The sequence below is a fragment of the Bos javanicus genome, chromosome 19 (assembly GCF_032452875.1).
Source record: "Bos javanicus breed banteng chromosome 19, ARS-OSU_banteng_1.0, whole genome shotgun sequence".
Lineage (NCBI taxonomy): Eukaryota > Metazoa > Chordata > Mammalia > Artiodactyla > Bovidae > Bos > Bos javanicus.
This window is the reverse complement of record NC_083886.1, coordinates 51,472,182-51,497,579: the sequence shown is the minus strand read 5'-3', so window position 1 is coordinate 51,497,579 and position 25,398 is coordinate 51,472,182. Positions and strand designations below refer to the sequence as shown.

Sequence of the window (25,398 nt, the reverse complement as noted above, 5' to 3'; positions counted from 1 at the left end):
CCGCACCTCCCAGGCCATGGTGAGCAGAGTGGTGAGCACTGAAGACGGACGGGACAGAGCCGGGGGCACGGCAGGGGCGAGGCTGCAGGGCACGGAGGGCTCTGTCCCCACCTGACACACTGGAGCCCTCCCTCCACCCCCCGTTCACAGCCTGGAGAGCAGGCAGGAGAGCCCAGTGCGCGGGGCCCCAAGAGGTGGTTCCCGAATGTTCACACGGACATTTGGGGGACAAACACATCAGGCTGGTCCAGCCTAGCCACCAAGTGGGGCTTGGGGATGCCCTGGACACGAGAATTTCATGCCTGCCCCTCCGTACCCATGTTCAGGGGCCGGCAGGATTCAGCCAGGGGGGAAATTAGAGGTGGCCCTGGCTTAGAACATGCTTTCCCTACATTAGGCAACAAATCAGTGGTTATCAGTTTGAGAAACCAAGTCTGCTACTGCCCCTAAATGAACCGAGGAAGGTTCACCCAACAGCCCACTGGCCAGGACAGCTCTTCCCGCCACCTCCCTGAGGGGGCGAAGTGAGGCCACGTGCCCAGGCCTGAGGAGGGTGGACAGGCCACGCTCCCTCAGCCTTCCAGACCTCAGCCTGCCCTCCAGGAGACTTACCAGGGCATTTCCCAGGCAAGACGTGGTACTGTCACCATCCTGAGGGGAAACCCGAGAAGACAAACCAGAACCTCTTGGTGGGGGTCACTCACACACCACCCAGGGTGTCCCTGTGCCGTCACTTTACAAAGCATGCAAGGCTGTGCCCGGGGTGGCAGGGCCTGCACCTGCTCCCACACTGTGGGCTCTTAATGGACGTGCCAGAACATTCTGGATATGGAATGTTTCCGGGTATGGCCTCTCCCAGGGCCAGTGAGCCGGCTCCTCACTCAGCCCAGCTTTCCTCACCAGCTTGCAGCATCTCCACACACCGTGACACCAACCTTTGCAAAATTCTTTTCCTACTTTGATGTATATTTGGATACACTACAGGCATTGTACTGCGGAAAATCTAAACTAGTGATCATACAGATGTGAAATACCCCCTCTTACTCCTGGGCCCAGAGTTAAGGCTGAGACACTGATGGGTGGCCCAACACCAAGCTTTCCCCCAAGGAGACCTCAGACAGAGCCTCCTGACCAGAGACGACGGACACTGCTAGGCAACACCACTCTCTTCCTCTCTGCTCCCAAAGCTGCGCTGCCACCGGGCCCCGGCCCCCCGCAGCCGTGGACAGTTCAGGCCACGAAGCACACTGGGCCGTTCCTGCAGCCTGCAGTCCAACAGAACTGGGGCTGTGGTTTTATAACATACAATTCTCTTCCCTTGATGGGTACAGAATACAACAAAATTAGCCACGTTTATTTAAAAGAAATGTTACAAATAAGTGTGCAAAATTAAATTTCATGATGAAATACACATAAAAGTAACATGCATACTTTACACTGAAATCCACAGACAAAGTTAGTTGATTACACGACAGTAAAAGAACCGGCAGAACTGAGAACTTGCAGCTGCAGATTTTAATGTTTGCAACCTGAAATCAACATAAAATTAAGTTTAAAGGGAATTTAAGAAAATTAAATATATACCTCAAGTAGTACTAACAATATAGAGCCCATAACCTATTTTAGTTACCAAATGTTAAAAAAAGTATGTGCCTCTCATTCCCAGAATGTTAGTGTGCAGCTATTCTTAAAACCGGGGAGAGAAGACGGTGAGGGGGAAGTGAAGTGGCCGGCCGCGGCCCACGGGACCGGGCGCTGCCGTGTTGAGACGCCGGTTTCCCTTCGTATCCTCCGAGCTAAGCGCTGCGTTCTTCTATGACTCAGTTTTAAAGTCTACGCGTTACTCTGTTCCCTACGAGTAAAGGGGAACTCCCTTTGACCCAGAGTGTCGCCAGGAGGCCACAGGTGCGGCTCACGGGGCGTGCCTGGCGCTGCCTCAATTCCAATGGCTCCAACAAGAGGGGGACATGTGATATGTGACTCTTGAGGGAGACACCAAGCCTGTGAACTCTAAACTTTCTTCAGTTTAGGCGGGAGAACTGCTTCCTCCCTCCTCCTCCTAAGGCTGCCGGTGTGATAATCCCACTTATATCTGGTGAGAAAGAACCAAGATTGCACATGTGTTCACCTCTCCATCACAGACTCAGCAAAAAGGATGGAATCTGGCGCCACAAACGAATTTCACGTTGTCCCTCCTTTTCTCAACGTGCCCCCAGTTTGTCTGGAGCCCTGGCTGCAGGTGGTGGATGCGGCAGAACCACTGAAGCGAAAGGTGAAGCCGGCAGTCAGGCGGGAGTGTCCCCGTGCCCTGCTGATTCTTCCTTTAACACTGGACTCAGGAGGCCTGGCTTCGGAAAACAGCCACAAGTGGCTTTGCGCAAGGTCCCGGGCCGTCCCTCCAGCCCATCGTCACCAGGCCCAGCTCAAGGGGCCGCTGGGCGCCCAGGGGCCGCGGTGCTCCCGGTGGAGGGTCAAAGCTTGTCATCGGTCATCTCCAGGAACTGCGCATACACGTCCCGGACGCACTCTCCCTTGGGGTTGAACAGGAACTTGTAGTAGCTGCCGTCCGCACAGATCGCTGGGCAGAGGAGACCGCGTCACTCAGGGTGAAAAGCAAGCAGTGCGCACTGAGCTCGCCGCGCAGCCTGAGTGGAGGCTGAGCCGCCCTCAGGGATCTGCGCGTGGTAGGGGCACGCTCGACCGAGAACCCACTGTTCTGGGGGCTTGAGCTGTACCTACTCAGCGAGTGCAGCAACAGGAGAACCCTCTTAGGTCATTGGTTCCAAGACCAAATGATCTGCCCTATCAACTTCCCAGGAACCCCCAGAAGGCAGGCAGCTGCGTGAGCCCCGAGAGGGACGCACAGGAGCCCCAGGAGAGAAGAAGGAACACCAGTGAGGCCGGTGTGGCGCTGATCACACCTGGGCCACTCTCCCCAGGAAGGACCACTTACCAATGACAGCGTTTGGCTCTGTTCCAAAGGCACAAATGCATGGAGAGCCTGAGGGGACCTGAAACTTGGAGAAACTCCACTTGGAGCTGAAGTATTTTGGAAGGAAACTGGCTGATGCCAAACTGTGAGGACAAAGAAGCAAAGAAAGGAAGTGATGGTCACATGACAGAGTTAGAGACACAGCTCTCCTTACTGTCGGCTTAGCCTTAATGATTTAAATTCTATTTTTGCTTTTAATTTTTATTTTTCACACAAAATAACTAAGCTGTTACAAATGGCTCTATTGGAAACCCAGAAACCATCACCACCAGAAGGGGCACAGGGTCCTGCTGCCACCAAATCGACTGAACAGCAAACACGAAGAGGACTGTGCAGTCCAGGACCAAGCTCTACCTCCCCAGAAGGTGCCTGGAACCTCATCAGATTTCCTAAGGAGCTAACGGCAGGGCGAGTTGTGATGCCAGTCTTAGCATCAAGTAATCTGCACCGGTTTTTAGAAAATCAAATGAATGACCAATGAGAAGCATCCGGCCTGTGACTCAGACCCAGTGGGCGAGCACTCAGCCAACGCTTCATCCTTCTAACTGGGAAACCTACCTTGATTGTTTATTCCTTTTTGGATCTTCAGCTGCAAAAATGTGCACCGTGCCGTGGTCACTGGACACACAGATGAGGGAAGCATCCTGATTGAAGTTAATGCTGCAGAGGAAGCAGATGAGGCTTGGGTCTCTGTCTTGTGTGGACACAGGAGCGAGCCCTGACCTCAGCTCCCCCACTCCAACACCCCCGTGGTCAGGACAGACAGTCATTTTACCAGAGTCGAAACCAGGGCACAGCCCCTCCTCAGGTGCCAATAGCAGACCACCTTGCCACCCCAGGGGCCCTGAGGCCACCGCAACAAACTGCCCAGGAAAGAAAAACTCCCCTCCAATGATCTGGCCCCCGAGGTGGGGGACGTCACTCGGACTGGCTGGATGGGCCCCAGAGCAGATAGTTGGGAGAGTGGGTTGCATGACGGCCCCACGGACACGACATGCAGATACTGGCTACGTTTGTATCACTTAAGCCCAAGTGCAGCTCCACACTTGCAAAAGCCACAGACACAAGGACTGAGGTCCTGCCCAAGCAGGGGTGCAGCCCCCTCAGAGCTACAGACACCGTGAGACGTGGTAACAACCACCACAGAGAGACCAGGTCAGCCTCACTGGAGGTGAAGTGACTAGGGACGGGCTAACAAGGCCTCCAGTGTCTGCCTGAAGACGCTACCAAAAAAATAAACTGGAGGGACAGCGGAGAGATGAAATCAAACAGGCAAATTCTGACAAATGCATGATGACAGGTCCATGGTAACTGTAATATTCTACTTCTCTGTGTATTCCCATGATAAAGAGTTAAATCAGTAATAATAAAGTGAACTAAAAACCCAGCTCCTTCCAGTACAGCAGCCTGCCAGCCTCATGTGGGTGGTCCTGCCTCTCCCGCCAGATCACACAGGGCCCCTTCTCTAAGGTGAAACAACGTGCTTTCTTACCAATAAATATTAGCTGCTTGAGATCCTCTTCGTAGTTCCTGGATTAAATGCCCTGATGAAGTATCAAATATTCGTATAAGGGTCCCCTTTGAAAAACAGTGAAGTGTTTCATTATCAAAGATTCACAACTTTTTAATTTTTTTTGAAATGATTTTTATTCACAAACCCATTAGCCCATCAGAGTCTTTCCCAAACTCGCCCACATAACCTAAAACTCAACTTTCCCCGTTGTCACTGAGAACGAACTGAAGTCTCTTTAGTCTGACAGCAGCCGGCAGGGGCTAAGAGAGGGTCAGGGAGCCCAGGGCCCAAGCCCACATGTGGCCCTCTCGGAGTCCTGTGCACATGCTCCCCTGGCAGATGCCCTAGGCTGTCTGATGCCCCGAGAGCTGTCAGTTCACTCACCACCCAGGGAAATGGCATCTTAATTCTAGCTCCCACAGCCAGTCAGAAAGAGAAACACTAATTCCGCTGCCAAACAGACGGAACACGACTGAACAAAATGACTTTGGACCCTCTGTGTCAGCTATGACTTGCTTTCTGAGCAAAGAACCTCAGGGAGCTGAGATCTTCAGGGAAGGGCTAGTTTGCCAGGAGCCCGCACCCTATAGCAGGCGAGGTCAGTCTAGAGGCATGACCTCCGGTGGGACAGGGACACCCACTTACTTTCTCAGATGCGGTCGCAATTCTTGTTCCCTGCAGGTTGAGAGCAATGCAGCTCAGGACGCCCTCGTGGGCGGGAATGTCCACTGGCGGCTTCTCGGTGCTGGCCAGGTCCACAAGCTGCACGTGGCCTGTGTGCGTGCCCGGGAAGGCCAGGAGCGAGTTGTTACTGTTGGGGCACAGGACACAGAGGCCTAAAGAGGGACAAGAAACTTGTCAAGGACTCAGGACTGTCCCAATGTTTCTGCTTTTAAACAACCACACCTACTCTCGGCCTTCCAGGTCTCACCAAAAAAGTAAGATTTAGTCACAAAATCCTCCCCCAGTAAAGGGCAGCAGGGAGCCAAGCAGAGTTTGCTCCCTCGAGACGGCTTCATAATTGCAAACATTTGCTGAACTTATTATTAAATAAACTTTATCAAATGTCTGTCTTTTGGGAGAATGCAAAATTGTAAAATCTAAAAATGAATCTGTTAACAAATACATAAAAAAATCCCAAAACTCGACAATAAATTTAACGATAGATGGAAAACACTGTAACACACCCAAAGGCCTCGCAGCGGGAGAGCTGCCCTATGACCTCAGGCTGGAGCCTGCCTCCCTCCATCAACAGAGTAAGTGCAATCAGTACTCTGCAGGCTTTTCTGAAGAAACAGGCAAGCTGTCACCAAGCTACAAGGAAAGTGAACAGTCTTAGAACAGCTCCTTCAATTCTTACACAACAGGAACAAGATCAGAGGACTTATTCTACCTAATTTCAAGAATTATCTTCAAGTTCCAGAAATCAAGGTGGCCTGATATTGGCATACGGACAGAAACACAGACCACTGGAGCAGAATAGAGTCCAGAAAAATCTGACACTTACTTAAAAAAAAAAAAAAAGGTATCAAAGTAATCCAATGCAGAAAAAATAGTTTTAAACAAATGGTAAAGGCACTTCGCTAAGCAAAAAAGCAAAGGTCACAAGCAGAAACATGAAAGCTGTTACAGGGAAAGCTCGCTGGTTGAGGCAAATACAGAGCAGTAGTGAAACCAGCCACACACGCCAGCGGGAAGGCCAGAAGACAAAGGCAGTGAGACCGTCTACGTCTGCAAGGGGCGAAGGACACACACAGACGAAAACACAATGCCAAAGCCAGAAATCGTGGGGAGAGGGAAGAAACTGTAGGGCCGTTAAAACGCATCTGAAATTAAGAGGTCAGCCATTTAAAATAATCACACACATACATACTGATTGCTATATTAAACCTCATAGTAACTACAAACCAATAATCTATAATAGATACACACACAAAGAAGAGAAAGGAATCCAAACGGAACACTAAAGAAGAAAACAAAAGAAGAAAGGAATAAAAAGACCTACCCAAACAACCTAAAACAATTTGTGGCAATAAGTACACACCTATCAATAATTACTTTCAATGTACATGGACTGAAAGTGAAGTCGCTCAGTCGTGTCCGACTCTTTGTGACCCCATGGACTGTAGCCTACCAGGCTCCTCCTCCCATGGGAATTTCCAGGCAAGAGTACTGGAGTGGGGTGCCAGTTCCTTCTCCAACATGGACTAGATGCTCCAATCAAACACAGAGAGTGGATATACACCTGATGGAATACAATGCAGCCATAAAAAAAAAAAAAAAGAATAAAATCCTGCCATCTGCAACAGCATGGATGACATGGAGGGTGTTTTGCTAAGTCAGAGAAAGACAGATACTGTACGTTAACACAATGTGGAATCTAAAGAATAATTATAGTATGACCCAGCAACTGTACTCCTCAGTATATATGTAAGAGAAATGAAAAAAAAATATATCCACACAAAGACCTGCACGTAAACACACACAGCAGCTTCTGTTCCTAACAGCCAAAAAATCTGGTGTGGATCTACAGCTGTGGTATACCCATATGATAGTATGTTACTCAGCAATACAAATGAAAACAACACACACACACACAAAGGAAGGAATCTAAAACATAGTAAGCTAAGAGAAAGACAGCAAAGACATCTGAAAAGGCAAAACCTGAAGGTCAGGTGGGGAAGCGTGCAGCCTGGGAAGCCTCTGGGGTGATGGGGCTGTTCCGCTCTTACTGTGGTGGCAGCTGCACGACTGTTTACAGTGACTGAAGTTTATCACACGATGCACTTAAAATGGGTGAGTTTTATGTAAAGTATACCTCAATAAAGCTAGAAGAAAAATCCAAAAAGTTTCAAAGCAAAGTAAAGATGATACAATGAGTAACAAAGCCACATGCAAAGAAGAAAACAAGAAGGAAAGGCCTCAGAACTTAATGAAACCATGGATTCCAGGCTCACCACGGAGCTCCTGAATGGCTGACAGTCACTGTGAAAAGTCCCGAGAGAGACCCAGAAGTTCTGGTAAGAGGCGCGGTCTCAGTTCCATAGTGAGGAGGCTGGGCTGTGACCCAGGGCAAGTTCACAGCGGAGTGGGGGGAGCTTGCACCTCTTAGACCTTTCCCCAGCACCCCACATGCTCCAGGACCCACCACGAGGGTGACGTCACTCCAAGACCACCTGGAGGAGAGGCGCCCAGCACGGGTCTGCGTCCCACTTGGTCTGGACTCAAGAAGCCCATTTCCACCATCGGTCCTCCTCTGGATTCTTACCTTTAGGGTTATAGCAGGTTTCAAAGACGTGCAACTGATGGGGATTATGTGTGAATGTAAACACTTTGATCATAGAGTCCAAAACAACCACAATTCTGGAAAGAAGAAAACACCATCAGAATGTTCTCTCCCACAAAGTGAAACTCAAACATTTTGTGGCTTTTGTTCTTGTTATTTGGAAACAGAAACACTCCAACAACCACATACAAGAGGATCATTCCCATTCCTGACCCCGGAGCAGGGCAGCGAGGTGTGCGGAGCAGGTCCGCAGGGAGCCCGAGGGCAAGGAGGCTCCCACCCAGGAAGAGGCAGGTACAGCCCAAGGTGGGGTGCTGGTGTGGGACATTCTCATCAACCATTCTATCTATAGAGCAAGAAACAAGTAGGATACAAAGCCAGAAATTCTATCTTAACACACTTTTAGACATGTCTTGACAATTCAGAAATGTGAGAAAGCAGATCCTTGATTTGGCTCCAGGATTTGCATTATTACAAGCCCTAAATGTTGACATTTCTGGAAGAATCAAGTCTACCTACAAGTGCAGGATGACAGACTCCATTCACACCCCACGCCACAATACAAATTGAAGCTTTGCTCCACTGCAATCAATATACTAGGAAAAACTCCTGTGTTCTACTAAACACAAGCGACAACGTCTGGGAGAGACCGGCTACTTTCAACAGGTGAGATTCAATGACACTCTCTGTGAGCAGTTCCTGAGTTTTCCTTTACCTTCAAACTGAAACATTTATGAGGCATGATGTGGACAAGCGTGGGCTAAGAGAGAGGCAATTCAGGGGTCAAAACTTGTGTCCTCAGTCTGCACCCAACGGAGAGGACGGTTCCCCTGAAGGCCTGAGAGCTGGAGGGCAGGGCCAGCCCAGGGCCGGGTCCAAGGAGGTGCACCCACTGACTGCTCACCTCTAAATGATCCCAGGAGGCAAATGAAACTCACTGTCCTATGTTCTTGAGTCAAAAACTACAGCCTTATTTTTTATACATTATTTTCCGGAACACGTCTCTTCCTTCAATATAAAATGATTTCAGCCATCTTCAGAGAAGGTGACTATTCTATCTTGAAAAATGAGACACCAAACCTACCTATCTCGCCGTAATTTGGCAGCCTTGACTTCGGTAGAAAATTCTATTTCAATCACAGTTTTCTTCTTCAGGTCATCCCAGATCATCACTGAAACACGAAAGAATTTATGAACACGACAACGAACAGGCCAGGGGCTGGCTTGCAGAGGCCCTCCTGAGGGAGTCTTCGCATCAGGAGCACCTGTGGGGGTGAGGGCCGTTACCCTCCGCATCTGTACACACGAAGAAACTGAGGCCAAGAGAAGGCAACCTGCCCAAGGTCACAGAGCAACCTGGCAAAGGGCAGAGGAGGGCTGGATCTAAACTGTGGGCCCAGAGTCTTCCACCACCGGCCACATGTCTTTCCCTAATAAATAAAAATTATAGACCAGCTTACAAAATAAACTCCTAGATAGAAAGCTCTCCCAGGCCCCGCCCCCAGGCCTCAAGCCACGCCTCTTGCTCACCCGCTCGCTCCCGCCCCCCCACCTTACTCTCCTGCACGCCTGCTCACGCAGGTGCCCACAGCCTCTGCCTCTCTGCACACACTCACGCGAACCTCTTCCCTAACAACCCTCGCCCAACTTCCAGGCAAACTTCTCTCCACCTCTCTCTCCTGGGTCCCATTAGACTGAGCCGAAAAGCAAGCCCTACCACAGGTACCAAGTGCTGGAGATAAGCCTGGATCAAGAAAAGAAAGGCAATCAGACACATAAAAACCTGGGCCAGGGTTCTTCGGCCCCGAGTTCTCGCTCTGCTTCAAGCTGGAGAATGCCTTCTGCTCACACCACAAGCTTCCATCAGGATGGATCAGCAGTTTAAGTCCCAAGGGCTGAGACAACCTACAGACAACCCTGGAGCGTGTGTCCAGACCTCTTCTCTCCTCCACTTGAAAAGCTGCGTATGAGGCACGTGGGGTGAGGGAAATAAGCTCCCTCCACAGTCAGGTCACAGCTGACTGAGAATGGAAGGAAAAGAATGTTCCCCTCAAGGTCTCAACACGTGACCAACAACAGTCCAGGCCGTGGGATTCAGGGGTCAGTTTTGTTAGAATGGGTAAGTGTCATCTAAGTTTCAAATCAAGAAAGAACTGAATACCAGCCTACCAGAACTGCCAAAATTATTAACATAGAACGTATTTACTATTGAAGAGGTTAGTTATAATTCATAACCACTAAAAAATGAAGCAGTGTTTCTTCCTCCTTGAAACACCATCTGTGATAAACTTCTCCTGTCAGCTCCTCCTTAAAGTGCACCAACATGTGAGTAGATGGCTCCTTAATTGAAAATAACATCTTTCCAAAACCAAATGCTCACAACTTTTCTAGGCAAAGGACACTACTCTTGAACACAAAAGGTGATTCAATGAACTTCCTCTGGCCCTGCAGCCTAACACCCGAAAGTCTGTAACTCAACACAAACTGGCTCAAACTAGACACAAGTCCAGACACAAGGATGTCAAGGGTGTCAGAAAAACAGGTGAACCCCATTTGCAGAAATGTTTGGAAACAGCATGATGAAGCCCCAGAGGCAGCAGCATGAATTTTCACTCACAAGAGAGACCTGGGTAGTGAGAAAAATCCAAGGACACCAGTTAATGCCAACTCCCTGTGGCCTCTGAAGGCTGCGAGCTGCTTTGCTGCTGGGAACTGGAAATTTAAAATGTACTGGGTGGGATTCTGTCTTTTAATAATATAGTTGTTAATAGCAAAAACAGTATTTCAAAATTCTGGACTCCCTTCTAAAAAGGAAAGGGCCTCTCTGCTACCTGAGCAGCACCCTGTCTGGACCCTGTTGGTCACCGTGACAACCAGTCTCCTCCAGTCCTGTTTTATTCTGTTCTCACAAACCAAAGAAGCTAGATTCTTTACACTGTAACACCGTGTATCTTAACTGGCAATTAAGAAAATATTTAGAAGTAATTTTGACATTACCAAAAAAAAGTTTAATAAAGACCAAGCTCTTTTCTTAAAAATCACCTTTAGCACACTACAAAAAGCTTACATTTTACGAAAAATGTGCAGTTAGAAAATTGCTTTAAGTCTGTGAAATTCCTGAGGCTCTCTTACTTCAGAATTTTTTTTTTATTGACAATAAGATGCTACAGGTGAGAGACCCCAGATTATCCAATCCACTGCTTCCTTGGGAGTGGGGAGCAGTGACCCCCTCCTCCCCCAAAAGTGCCACAGGTGGGGCCAGGCTCCTGACTCCGCACCAATGATCGATGAAATTCTTCATATGACAAAGGCTGATCCAACAGCAGGATCTGTGCCTATTCCCACGGAGCCAGGTCAGGTAATTCCTGTTCCACTGCAAGACCTGCCCTTGGCCCCAGCACAGCTGCAGGACTGTCACTTCTGGGGGTGCCTCTTCCAGGACTCACAGCCACAGTCCTGCCCATCCACGCCACGCTGGCAATGACCTGGACAGCAGCCAGGCTTCCTGCCCTTCGGCCCGTGTTATCAGGGAAACCCTCAACCTGAGAGTGGGTTCCGTTCCCCACATCACATCCATACAACCCGCCAGGCTCTACTGAGAAACTGCCAGTCAGGCCCAACCCTGCCTGGGGCCACACAGAACTCTGTGCATTCCTGTGCCCGCCCTCTTTCTTTACTTCATGGTCTCAGGCAGATCTCCAGCTCACTCCCATCTTTATTCTCTGTAGGGAGACCTCCCTTGCTATACTCCTTTTCTCTGCCACCAAGCTTTAAGAGAGACTGGTCTCCACGGCCCCTGACATGGTGGAGCCTGTCACCAGTGGGCTCCAACTCAACAGCCCTCTAGGGCTGCAGTGGCCACCCAGGCCTCCTCCCGTCTCTCACATCTGCCTGATGCCCGCACTCACTTCCCTCTCTTGCCTCTTCTGTGAACACGGCTCCCCTTTCTTTTCCAACCGCCGCGTCTGCTGAGCCTTATACTTAACTGCTTCCTGAGACTGTTCCTGAGAACTACTGGTGTTGCTTTCCCAACCACACCCTCACCTGGCACCTGAAGCCCTGGGGTCTGTCCCCACCTTCTTCCCCTGCTCTACTCTCCTTCACTGGGTTTCTTCCTTGTGCCCCAAATGATACCTACATTTACAGACACATGATATTCAGCTGAACTTGTAAAGTTCCTGTTTCTCCCTTACTTTCAAAGAGCCACACCCTTTACACTGCCGTCTCTTTGAACAAAGGCTCACACATGCACACCAGGAAAAACATTCTTCAACCCAGAGCCCAGCTGTTCTCTGTTCTACGCGTTTCCATGAGTCCATGGCTCTCTGCAGAAGTCGCTTCCCCACACCTGGGTTTCAACGGAATTCACAGAACAGAACACCCACCGCAGAACACCCAGGACAAAATGGGGGTGGAGGCCCCCATCCAGTCAACCCAAGTGAAAAGCATGTGCTCTTTGGCCACGGGGAAGAGTGACTCTGGTCACATGTTTCTTCTCCTGGGAACAGCAGAGAGCACTCTCTTTCTGGAGGCTTCTGTCCCTTCAGGAGTCACAGGGCCAACAGGGGAGATCTAGTGTGGCCAGACACAAAGATACTCTAAAAAGTTCAAGACAGGACTACATGTGAGACGCATTATTAAATGCAGGATTATTTTACCTACCTTTGTTCGGAGGGTATTTTGGCTTTTTCCCACCACCAACTAAAGCTAAATAGTTGCAGCGAAACAACATTTCAATATGACCAACTCCTCCTTCTAGAAATTCTGAAATGATAAAAAGAAGTCAGTATGTATATTTTACAGTTAGCATTTGATTTTTATTTTATTTTATTTTTATTTGTTTAGCATTTGATTTTTAATCAGCAATCTGTATCTATGATCAGAAATGAAAATAGTGACCAGCTAGGAAAATAATGAGCTTCAAACCTCTCAGCATCAAGAACTGTATTTTCATGTATAAACACTGAGCACCTAAGAAGCCAATATAGCAAAATGTATGAAATATCTGAATTAATAATTTAAAGTGCAGCAAAGTATGTAAGATCTGAGAAAGCATCATTTTCAAATGGTCTGATGCAAAAGCTGGAATTCCTTTTCACCACTTTTAAACACTTCTTCCCCTAGAAGTCCAAAATGTTCACAAATGTTCACAAATTATGTGAAGGGGAGTGTGTCAGCAGATTTTCAGCTGTGCTCCATGACAGAAGGAAGCCCGATACTCAGGGGAGCAACAGAACCCCCACGAGGAGTGTGGGGAGTCAGAGGAACACACTGTTCTCCGAGCGGTTCACGCCACAGCTGGGCACCCCAACCCTGGCCCCTAAGCCCCCACTCTGGTCTGTCCTGACCACAGGCTCCTGGCACAGTGAGGGTACAGCAGAGGGCAAGCAAGGAACCCAAACCTTTGAAAATCAGAAGTTAAACTAAGAATTGACTCCTACCTGTCTAGTCAGAGCCACACAAGATGGACCCAAAGTCCATCAGCTCACTTGAGAAGTTTCAAATTCAAGGCCTAGTAGAAACCCTAGAAAGGACTCTGTATTTAATACTATCCACAAGGAACACAGCTCTCCTTATAAACAATTTACTGTCCTGTGACACACAAGCCACCTCAAGTAATTCTGGCTGTAACAGGATGTGGCCACAGCCCAAACTCAAAGGACTACAGTGCTTCAGTCCTTAAACTGCTCCCTGCTGGTGTGTGGCCTCAGACCCATGACAGCCCAGGAATCCTCCACCCCAAAGGCCAGGGCATGCCTCCGCCACCAGGGGCATCACCTGGTTCCCTGGCCCTCACCAGGTTTGGGGAGACTGTGCAGTGTGCTCAGCTGCTCAGTTGTATTCGACTCTTTGCAAACTCATGGAGTTTTCTAGGCAAGAATACTGGAGTGGGTTGCCATTTCCTACTTCAGGGTATCGTCCAGACCCACGGATAGAACCCAGGTCTCCTACATCTCCTGCACTGGCAGGCAGATGACAAAGGGGGAAGAAAATACAATGGAGAAAAGACAGTCTCTTCAATAAACAGTGCTGGGAAAACTGGACCACTACATAGAAGAGGGGCTTCCCTGGTGGCTCAGCAGTGAAGAAGCCACCTGCCAACGCAGGGGACTCGGGTTCAATCCCTGGGTCAGGAAGATCTCCTGGAAAAGGAATTGGCAACTCACTCCAGTATTTCTGCATGGAAAATCACATGGACAGAGGAGCCTGGTGGGCTACAGTCCACGGGGTTACAAAGAGTTGCATACAACTAAATGACTGAACAACAAGTAAAAGGAGGAAATCAGAACACTCTCTAAAACCATATACAAAAATAAACTCAAAATGGATTAAAAATCTAAATGTAGGACTTCCCTGGTGGTCCAGTGGTTAAGACTCTACACTTCCATTGCAGGGGGTGTGGGCTCAGTCCCTTGTTGGGGAACTAAGACCCCACTTGCTGTACAGCAAAAAACCAAACCAAAAGAAAAAACAAACACCTACGTGTAAGACCAGATACTATAAAACTCCTAGAGGAAAACACAGGCAGAACACTTTCTGATGCAAATCACAACCATACTTTTTTGGATCCATCTCCTGAAGTAATTGGAGAAGGCAATGGCACCCCACTCCAGTACTCTTGCCTGGAAAATCCCATGGACAGAGGAGCCTGGAAGGCTGCAGTCCATGCGGTCGCTAAGAGTTGGACACGACTGAGCAACTTCACTTTCACTTTTCAGTTTCATGCATTGGAGAAGGAAATGGCAACCTACTCCAGTGTTCTTGCCTGGAGAATCCCAGGGACGGGGAGCCTGCTGGGCTGCCGTCTATGGGGTCGCACAGAGTCGGACACGACTGAAGTGACTTAGCAGCCTGAAGTAATGGAAATACAAACAAAACTAAACAAATGGGACCTAATTAAATTTAAAAGCTCCTGTACAGCAAAGGAAACCATAAACAAAACAAAAAGACAGCTTACATTCTGGAAGAAAACATTTGCAAACAATGCTACCAAGAAGGGATTGATTTCCAAAACATATAAACAACTCATAAAACTCAATAATAACAAAAACAAACAACCAAAACAAAAGATGCACAGAAGACTTAAAGACATATTTCTTCAAAGAAGACTAACGGCCAACAAGCACGTGAAAAGATGCTTGATATCGCTAGTTATTAGAGAAATGCAAAGCAGTAACTACGCTGAGGCACCACCTCACACTAGTCAGAACGGCCATCATCAGAGAGTCCACAAATATTAAATGCTGGAGGGACTTCCCTGGTGGTCCAGTGGTTAAGAACCCACCTCCCAATGCAGAGGACGTGGGTTTGAGCCCTGATGGGCAACTAAAATCCCATATGCTGTGGAGCAAGTAAGCCCCACAACTTCAGAAGCCTGCATGCTGCAACAAACAGCCTGTGCCAATATGCAAGATCCTGGGTGCCGCAACTAAGACCAAATAAGGATTATTTTTTGAAATGCCAGAGAGGGTGTGGAGAACAGGGAACTCTCCTACACTGTGAGTGGGAATGCCAACTGGTATAGCCACTATGGAGAACAGTATGAAGGTTCCTTTAAAAACTAAAAATAGAGTCACCATACTAACCTGCGGTTCCACTCCTGGGCATATAACCAGAGCAATTCTAATCTGAAAAGATACATGCACCCCAGTGTTCACAGCAGCACTATTTACGACAGCCAAGACACGGAAGCAACCTGGCTGTTCACCAACACACAAATGGATAAAGAAGCTAGGACAGATACACACAATGGAATATCATCAGCCACAAAAAGAACAAACCTTTTGCAGCAACATGGATGAACCCAGAGATGATCATACCAAGGGAAGTCAGTCAAAGACAAAGACACATATCATATGATATCACTCGTGTGTCGCCACAATCACTAATTAGGCCACCATCAAAACAAAACAGAAAATAACAAGTGTTGGCAAGGATGGTGCAGGTGCTCCAGGAGACTGTATGGTGGTCCCCCAGACCACCGCATGCTCCAGCAGCACCCCTTGGTGGCGTATATTCAAAAGAACTGAAATCGAGGGTGCAAAGAAATATTTTCACATGCCTGTTTACAGAAGCATTATTCACAATAGCCAAGAGGTAGAAGCGGCCTCTATGTTTACATAATATTATGTTAAATGAAATAAGCCAGTCACAAAAGGACAAATACTGCATGAGTCTACTTATATGAGGTCCCTAGAGTAGACAAATTCATAAAGATAGGAACCAGGATGGTGGTGGCTGGGGGGGGTGGCGGGGGGGTTAGTCAGTATCTAATGGGGACAGAGTTTTGCAAGATGAAGAGTTCTGGGGGTCTGTTAGGAGTGCAACTATTTCCTCAGCGCAGGTTCAGTAAGTTCTAGAATCAAATATATCAGGAGAAACCTGTAAATTATGCCAAGAAGTAACTAATACATTTTAAAAATACTATCCAACCAAGAGAGAATGTTTCAGACTAATATCAACAACACTACGTGAGCACTGAGACTTCAAACTCATTACTGCTGGATTTGTCAGTTGCAAGTCTTCTCAAGTTCCGAAAGCAGTGAGTCACTAGCAGATGTGACCAAGCTAACAGGAGAATAAAGAAATGCCAGGGGGCACAACAGCCTCGGAAATGTGACCTGGGCACAGTGAACCAATCAGGGAAAAAAACAAAAACTGAAGTACTTCACACAAAGAAATCACAAAAATTTGTTAAAAGGAAATTACATTCTGTTTCAAAGGCTGTTTTTTTTTTTTAATTTTAATTTAAATGATATAGGTTGTGATTTTTCTCTAAGCCTCTTTCTAACAACAGCAACAAAAAAAAAACAGTGTTACATGAAATCAGAATTACTTTGTATTACCTGGATGCCTAATTTATGGCTAACATTTTGATGCTTTTTTTTTTTAATCAATGTCAAGATTACAAAGATGTTAAGGGTTAAGAATTAAGACAGAGAAGCAGTATTAACCACTGGAAACAGTCGTGGCCTCTGGGATTTAACTTTGGAAAGAGAGAAGGGCAGATTTTTCAGCATCAACCAATGAGGCAGGGAAAGAAAAACAAGCTTTCCTGGGAAGAGCAGAAGCAATCAAAAGCGAGACTCCAAACTCCCCGAGAATCAGAGGATTTTAGCTCCCCCAAACCAAGGGCCACAGCCCCCAAGTAGTTGGAGAGGAGGGGGTCTCCTGAAAGGAAGCCCAAGGTTTGCCACTAGAGCCCCCGAACCCCAGGCCCCAAGAGCTAGTCCTGAAAGATCCACAGGGGTCGCCAATCGGTGGAAAAAGCAGAGAGACGCGCCCACATCTCTAAAAGCGGCCAGGCCCGGTGGCCAGCTATACAGCAGACTAAAACTATGGAGAGGCAGAGAACACAAGACAGGCTCCCAGGAAACTTTGATCGATGAAAGCTTCAGGCGCTAATCAATAGCTGACATGTCCCACTCTTCCAATAGAATCTGCCTCAAAGTGATAAACTGGAGGGATTCCCTGGTGGTCCAGTGGTTAGGACTCTGAGCTCTCAACTGCCAAGGGCTTGGGTTCAATCCCTGGCTGGGAACTAAGATCCCACAAGCAGCTTAGCCAAAATAAACACACACACACAGAAACTGAAAGAAAATGGGGGAGAGGGACGTCCTGAGTGTTGGCTTAACCTCCCCTCCACTGAGAGGCTCTTGTTTGAAGGGGCAGAAGTCAGCCCTCCAGCATGACATTAGCCCCCAGCCTCTTCCCACGGCATCTGCCCCGCAACCCTCAGCTTCTTCTTTCCTATTTCCCAGGCATTTTAATAGAAATAGCCTAATTATTTCTCATTCTACAAATCATATATTATCACTATAAAAATGAAACAACACAGAAAAGCATAAAGTAGGAACAGCTGTAAACGAGATCACGTGTGTACTTCTGAACTCAAACCAATGGCACCATCACACTAGTTTCCAACCTCTTCGCTCTTATGGTGCATCACAGCTGTACCTTCACGTCAGCATGCACCACAGCATGGACCATCTACTGTCTTTTTCCCGGTTTTTTCCTTCAGATAAAATCCTTTAAGTGTGATTGCTGGATCAGAGCCTGTGTGTGTGTGTGCAAATATAGAAGATGAACTGTTTGTCAAATTTTTCTACAAAAAAGGTTCTACCAATTTAAACTTGTACCATCAAGGCTAGGAATGTGCCTTTCCACACCCTCCCCAGAGCCATCGCTAGCTTGGACACAACCCCATTCCCCTGCACCCACATCAGCTCAGCCCCTCCCTCTCACATGCTTCCCACTTCTTTCTTGTTCCCTCACCTACCACACGCTGGACTGACTGACCACACAGGGCATGGAGCCCACACGACCTGCTCTCAAACTGGAGGATGACGGGCCCTGGGTAAGACCCTGAGAGACTGTCAGGTCAGGCAGGTGCTGCATCGTGGACCCTATGCAGACAGGCCACCTGTTATTTCCAGTCACTGGGTGGTCTCACCAAGGACCTTGCCCACATTATTCATCGCTGCATCCTCCACCCCCAGTGCAGCGCTTAGTGGGCTCAGAAACAAGTGTCTCACCTGCTGTCCCATCTGTCACGAGTCATCCCGTCTAGGCCTCCGTGTGCCCTCTGCTCCCCACACACGGCTGCCCACGTTACACGTGTGAGCACTGGCGGTGTGGAAGAAGAGTCAGGCAGCACCGAAGACAAGGGGCTTGAGCACCTTGCAAGTTCATCGAGCGTGGGCTACAGAAGTTCTAGGCACCTTTGGAATGTGGGAGGGCTGTGTTTCTAAATGAAGACTGGAGTTAACCTTTTAGTGCTCCTTTTATTTTTATAACCACTTAGACATAATTTTATCCAACTGTATTACTCCTGACACATCTTTGTTCAAATTATGACTTGAACCTTCTTGTCAGGATGTGCCTGGATGTGTGTGTGATATACATAGTGTGAATCAGTCCTACACCCTGGCCCTGCAGCACCCTAGAGAGAACACCACACAGGCTGTGCTCCTAGGGCTCCCACTCCTCCCTTGAGCGAGCCACTCGGCTCTGTGCATGGGACACAGGACCTCCAACACCTTGGAGGAGAACGCTGCCTCCACTGGGGGCCCAGGATGCCCAAGACGGCTTCCTGGCACTGCCAGCTCCATCCAGCAGTGGGTGTGACTGCAAGATGCCTGCGGATCACAGCCTGTCGTGCAGTCCCCCTATGCAGAGCCATGGTCACAGCGGAGACAAGGCTGAAAGCCCAGATCTGGGAATGACCCTCCAATGCAGGCACACTTCCCTTCTCACACAGGAAAGCAAATCTCGGCGATAAAATAGGAACAAGGTCAAGTCGTCTGCCTGTTTTGAGTTCGCTGCCAGAAATAAAGCAGGGGACCAGCCTGCAAGCGCATGTAGGTGGAGTCCTTAAACACGCCATCAATAAGCACCACACAGTCCTGCTGGATCCCTGGCAAGTGCAAAATTCACCACAAGTGAAGCTCAGAGACAGTCTGAGCCAGATACAGTGCCGCTGAGCAGGGACGGGGATCAGACACAGCACTGCAACATGACAATAGCAAGCCTTCCTGGAGGTTGAGATACTTCTTGTTTTCACTGACTGTTATAAGAAATCCTAGATCCACTGTAAACATTTCATTACTTAGAAAGCAACTTTTAATATGCCGCTAATGATTCAACTTTGACACTCAAGTCTAGTTCCTAAGTTTCTAGGTCAATTTAGGTAAAAAGCATCTGGAAATTTGCAAGGCAAGCTGTTTCAAAATACTTTAGAACTATTTTTCTGTATAAAACAGAACTGTCTTAATCTACAATGCAACCAAAACAAATTAAATAGAAGTCAGAAGCACAAAAGACTGAGAGGAGACTCCCACTATCATGGGTAACCCTCATTAATTCCAAAGACTCACTCTTTAAAGGTAACACTGTTGCCACCAATGAGGAGCGAATAAGCTTACAAAGCACTTTCGGTGTGTGTGCTGCCACTAGCCCGTATGTCTCCCTCATCCTAATTCATCCATCTTCACAATAAATTTAGGAGGTCGGCAGTTAACATTTTCATTTTTACACAAAAAGAAACTGAGGCCAAGAGAAGGTGAGTAACCTGCCCAAGGTTTCTCCTGCCCCAGGTCACACGGCAGCCTGATACGGCGAAGGGCAAGACCGAATCTAAACAGTGTGGGCCCAGATCTGAGCCTGTTACCACCTGGCTGCCCTGGGCTTTCTCTAATAAATAGAAATTACAGACTTCAGCATCCCAACTCAATGGACATGAGTTTGAGTAGGTTCCGGAATCCGTAATGGACATGGAAGCCTGGAGTGCTGCAGTCGGACACGACTGAGCAACTGAACTGAACAGACTTCAGCTTACAAACTACTTTATTTAGAAATAAAGTATCACTTGCTGTTTTACAGAAGATTTTACTTGACAAAGAGGTTTCACTGCTGAAAAAAAAAAATCTGAAAATCCCTGATGTAGACTGTTAGTTGTCAAAACGGAAGGGGGCTGACAGGGGAGCATAAGAATGCAGGGACTTCCTCTTACAGATGAGAAATGGTTCTTGCATCAGAAAATAGAACTTGCACACTGAATAAAAACCAAAACCACAACTGCAGGAAGAAAAAGGAGGTTTCTCACTGTTTATGATTTATCTGAGATTTGTTCATCTGTTAGCAGGTAAGGACTAGGAGTCACTAAAAGCTTAAGAAAAATACACAGGAAAGAAGCAAATGGGAAACGTCTACCCGTTAAATTACACATCTTTCCTGCCAAATGGGCAAAGGACCACCATTATTTTACTTTACAAAAAGAATTTCTAATTTCAGCTTGTGAAAACTTGTATTCCATGAAAACGTAATTTAAGACACTGAAATTAAAAAAAAAAAAAAAAGACACTGAAATAAGAAAACAAAAGCAACTATAATTTATCGCCACAATAGTATTTTCGAAGAAAGAGTTATTTTAAGAGTTAGCCCTACCTGTCGTATCCAAGCCTCTCACTTCAGCTCCCCACAGCTTCATGTTGGACACGAAGCATGGCGAGGCCGGCACAGCCACACCTGGTTCTCAGCAGGGCCAGCAGGTGCTGGATTCACCAGGGTCACCAGGACCCACGGAATCATTACTACACCCAGTCCGCAGAGCCCAGCGCTCGTAGAAGCTCAACACAAGGAAAAGAAGAGCTGCTGACAGGCCCATGAACAACTTCTCACAACCCACTCCTCTCCAATCTGAAGGACAGCACCTAGACTCTGAGGACTGGGAACAGGCAGAAACCAAGAATGTGTTACTCTTACCTTGTTTCTCTTTTTCCTTCAGTGGATCGGTGTTATAGACTCGGAATCCATTTTCCATCCCACACGCAAAGCATCCTAAAGTGTAAGAGAGACAAATTAATCACCTCACTGGGGTCTCAGCTGAAGACCCCAGGCCTGGAGCAGCACATGCAAGGGGTCCAGAGACAGTGGCCTCTCTGAGGAACTCTTGTGGATGCTCAGGCCACACGGACGTGGTCTGCATGTGTCATGATGACTCTCCTCATGGACTGTTATCAAAGGGCTTGCACATTACTCCACTTGCCCCCGAAGGGCCCTTCTGGCATCCCATGGACCAGGCTCTCTGCTCCAACACTTAACTCCCGCAAGAGGGGCTCAGCAGCTACCGAACCAGCCACTCTGCCACCCCACGTGTCCCTCAACTCCAGCCTCTGATGCCCACCACTGGCCTCCCTGTTCCCAACACACCTCTCCAGGGTTGTATCAGGCACCAAGCCCCAGAGAGACAACGACAAACAAGAGAGTCCGCAAGGACAGCCACAAAGCAGGCCACCTCAGTAAGCAGGGACACATCCAGTTGGAGAAGGGGTGGAAGGGCTAGTACGGAGGGTCTTCTAGAAGGCAGCTTGAGGTCTCCATGACCTCACTCCCACCGGGAACTAATCCTAACTCCCTAAATCCATCTCAGTCACCATCCCCAAGGCACACACCAGACTGTTAATGGTCCAACTGAAGATGCTGTGAGGAAGTGAAGGAAGCACTCAAGTTTTAAGATGACCCTGTGATCTGGACTTCACTTGCCTAACTGTGATCAAGACCACATTAATCTCCATCAACACCACCAAGTTCGACTGCTGGCTCATGTGAAGCTTGTGACCAGAAAGAGAAACACCAAACCTTTCATTTCCTTTCCCAAGACAAGCTGCAGTGGCTGGACCCTCACCACAACACATCACTGACCTGAAAGCCAAAGCCACCCTCAGAGTCTCTTCTGGTTTTGATCCCTGTTCCAGCATTGGGATGACATTATTCTATTCTATCAACCACTCCATCCCCCCAATATGAAAAGCACGCTTCTGTGTTTTTTTTGTCCAAGTTAGGCATAAAACTACATGGACCATAATAGCTTTCCCAGGAGTTGGAATCTGTTCTGTAATTAACTCTCAGGCTCTGAAATGAACTTTATCTGGGCCTGGAGTCTGACACTGACTGGAAAGTGCAATGTTACTTATTATCTCTTATTCTGGGTTGTAACTCCCTCTTTGTGTTACTGGAATTATGTAATCTGGACAGAAGAATCAGAGCTTGGCTTTCTGGAAAATATGGAAATACAAAAGTCGAAACTTTTCCTTTTGTTTCTCAACTATTACACCTTCCACAAATTTTAAGCCTGCACTGATCTTACTTGTCTTCACCAGAACGCACATATTTCTGACAAGACTTGTATAAAATACACAATCCTATAAATCCATAAGAAAAAGGCAGACAACCCAATAGAAAAATTAGCAAAAGATTTGGACATTTCACAAGAGAATATCCAAATGCTTACTAAACCTACAGAATCAGGGAAATGCAAATACAGTCTCACACATACATCACAATGAGATCTACTAAACATCCACCAAAATGGCCAAAACGGGTGTGCCGAGGCGTGGGAATGGAGGGCAATCCAGGACAACCACTGCAGAAAACTGTCTGCAGGACTGCACTCAATTCCACTCCTAGGCATACAAGCCGTGTAAAAATGACAACACGAATTCACTAAAGGACAGGTAACAGAATGGTCACAGCAGCACCCGTACGCTCAAAATGGCCCCAAACCGGGAACCTACCCAAAGGCCTACCAAAGGTTGACTGGACCAACCACCTGTGATGTAGTCACACGAAGAAATACTGCACCAGTGAGGACGACCTACAATTACACTCAGCAGCATGGGAAAAAAGCTCTTGCAAACACGATGCTGAATAAAAAAGCCAGAAACAAAATATAGTACAGAGACAGGCAAAACTAATCCGTGTCGCTGAAGTTAGACTGGGCGAGCGGCCTGAAGGAGCAGAGGGTGCCAAGATATTTGGTTTCTTAACCTGGGCGCTGCGGAAGGTGTGTTCAGTTTGGAAAATTCACCAAGCTGAATACTTAGGATACATGCACTTTTCTGTAAGAGTAATGCACTTCAGTAAAAAGCTAGAAAAAAGGTCCTACAAACACAAGACTAGAAACCACTCTCTAAGAAGGCTAGGCATTATCTTTGCTATTTCGCAGGGTGGGAGAAGTAAATTAACTGATTTTAGTTGGTTATCACACAACAGTTGGCATGAACCTTCCAGTCCTTGCTATCTTAAAGCTAGTCTACAGAAGTGTGTCCACTCAAACCTTCTGTTTCCCACGGGAAGAGAAAGAAAAACACCAGCCAGATTATAGAAAGGCACACAGCTCAACACTTCAGAATCTCGAAACTGTAATACAACTTATCTTTGGGAGAAGATAAGTCAAAAGCTTGAACAATTTAAAGTTATGAGCAAAGGTTTCTAAAGCTGAAGTTTCAATGAGAGTGCTAAAAATGCTGAGTAAAAATTAAAAGTCAACATAAAAACAAAATGTAACTCAATAACCTGGAATACATTTTAATTATAGGGAATTAAGCTAAGGGTAAGCAGAAGGTTAAGTATAAATGCATTTTTTTTTCAGCAACACTGTAAGTTTTCCTTTTAACTATTACAACCAAATGAGGTGGTTTTACAAAAGTGAGAGTGTATTTTTCAGACAACTGAAATATATCCATTTAAAAGCCAGAGCTGTATTTTCTAAATAATCTTTGATGAAACCTTTATAAAAAATTATAAACTTCACTGGTTTCTAAAATAACTAGCTTTATTGTGAGCCTCAATTATTATACCGGAGTCTACTACAAGGATTCCTCATTGGCCCTAAGACCAATGTGTGTGCTTAGTCGCTCAGTCGTGTGGGTACAGACCTTGGATTTAAAGGCCACAGAGTCAGTAAGCTTTGTGTTTCCGTGTTTGTTTTTTAGGACTGCCTCTCCTTGCCCTTAATATCAATCAGTCACTTCTTTCCATTGAAAGCACATTTCTTAAGAAGTTGCTACACCACGGTTAACTCCTTAGAGTTTTCAACTATCAGAACCTTTTAAGAAACCTACTGGCCCTCCTCTGGAAATCAAAACCCAAAGTGTTCAGTCACACACTGCCCGGTGCCCAACTTCTGGCCCCCAAAGCAGACCCCACAACCCTTGCGGTCCCCAGCCCAGCCGCCCGCATCCCACATTTTTCCCCTCGTCCAACTGCATTCCTCCAAGAACTCTTCCCGCCCTTCAGGGCTCCTCCCTGTAGGAAATCCCGGCCTCGCCTCTGTTCCCAGAACACACTTCACTCTCCCGGGGCCCTACAGTCAGAACCTTGGAGCCAGCACACCACGCGCCCACGCGCTGACACAGCTGGGCGACCCCCGCCCGGCCTACGTAACTCTACCCCAAACTGGCTCCACAGACACGGATCCTGCAGTTCCTGCTTCTGGATCCTCTTCAAACGGGCTTCCAAAGCGAACCCTCAGAACAGACGCGATGCCCCTCCCTGGGCTAGAGCGGGGCGCAGTCCCGCATCACGCAGGATTTCAGAAAGGCGAAAAAGGCCATCTCACGAAAAGCCGGGCTGAAGAGTCCGGTTGCCACCCAACAAAAGAAAAACAGTGTGAGTTCGGAGGCATATTCTACGACAATCAGCAGAAAAGGTGAGGACCTTCGCGGACGAGGTCCTGGGCCTGCAGGGGCATTCTCACCTCGATGCGACCCCGTCCCGGCCGCTGGGGACCCTAAACCCGCAAGAAAGAACCGACGCCGCCCCAGAAAATCCCATCACTGTCCGACCTGGATGGGGGTGGGGGTCAGGGCGGGGGGGAGGCGGACTGGGCCGGGGGGAGAGGGGCGGCCTGGGAGAGGAGGACGGCTTCAGGGGCAGGGGAGAGAACGCCAGGGGCAGGGGATGAGGCCTGAACCCGGTGAGGACGCCGCCGCAGGGCTGAGGGCGGGACCCCGCTCGGAGGGGAAACGGCGGCAGGCGGGGGCCGGAGCCACTGACGGGCTCTCCTCACCATGGTCCTGGTTGAAGCCGGCGTAGAGCAGCCCGTTGCCGTGCGGGTTGCAGGGCAGAAGGTTCATGGTGCCGCGGGATCCACCGCACCTCAGCGCCGCATGCCGCTCCGGGAGGTCGACCGCTGGGATCCGTCTGGCCAGCGCCGACGCTGCCGCGGCCGGAAGCGAAAGGCCCACAGCCTGCGCGCGCAGCCAGGGAACCGCGGAGCGCGGAGCAATCCAACCACGGCCTACCGGGGCGGGGGGGAACGCCGAG

The 25,398-nt window shown here is 48.1% G+C and overlaps 1 protein-coding gene across 1 annotated transcript; it reads right to left on the bottom strand.

Annotated features, from left to right (window-relative positions):
* Window positions 1-1,333: 1,333 nt before the first annotated feature.
* Window positions 1,334-25,398, bottom strand: WDR45B (WD repeat domain 45B). The gene is made up of 10 exons (XM_061392447.1): window positions 25,142-25,398; window positions 21,055-21,129; window positions 12,454-12,555; window positions 8,876-8,963; window positions 7,774-7,868; window positions 5,151-5,341; window positions 4,485-4,570; window positions 3,551-3,652; window positions 2,954-3,075; window positions 1,334-2,578 (listed from the first exon to the last, which is right to left on the bottom strand). The coding sequence occupies exons 1-10, from the start codon at window positions 25,206-25,208 to the stop codon at window positions 2,472-2,474; spliced, it is 1,035 nt and encodes a 344-aa protein (XP_061248431.1). The 5' UTR covers window positions 25,209-25,398; the 3' UTR covers window positions 1,334-2,471.

What these genes read in the sequence shown, in the direction of transcription:
- WDR45B (XM_061392447.1), bottom strand. Translation starts at nt 25,208, where the DNA reads ATGAACCTTCTGCCCTGCAACCCGCACGGCAACGGGCTGCTCTACGCC. An exon ending in GAAGGAAAAAGAGAAACAAG is followed by an intron (nt 12,556 to 21,054) that starts GTAAGAGTAACA and finishes TTATCATTTCAG; the next exon opens with AATTTCTAGAAGGAGGAGTT. An exon ending in GCCAAATTACGGCGAGATAG is followed by an intron (nt 7,869 to 8,875) that starts GTAGGTTTGGTG and finishes TCTTCTTTCCAG; the next exon opens with AATTGTGGTTGTTTTGGACT.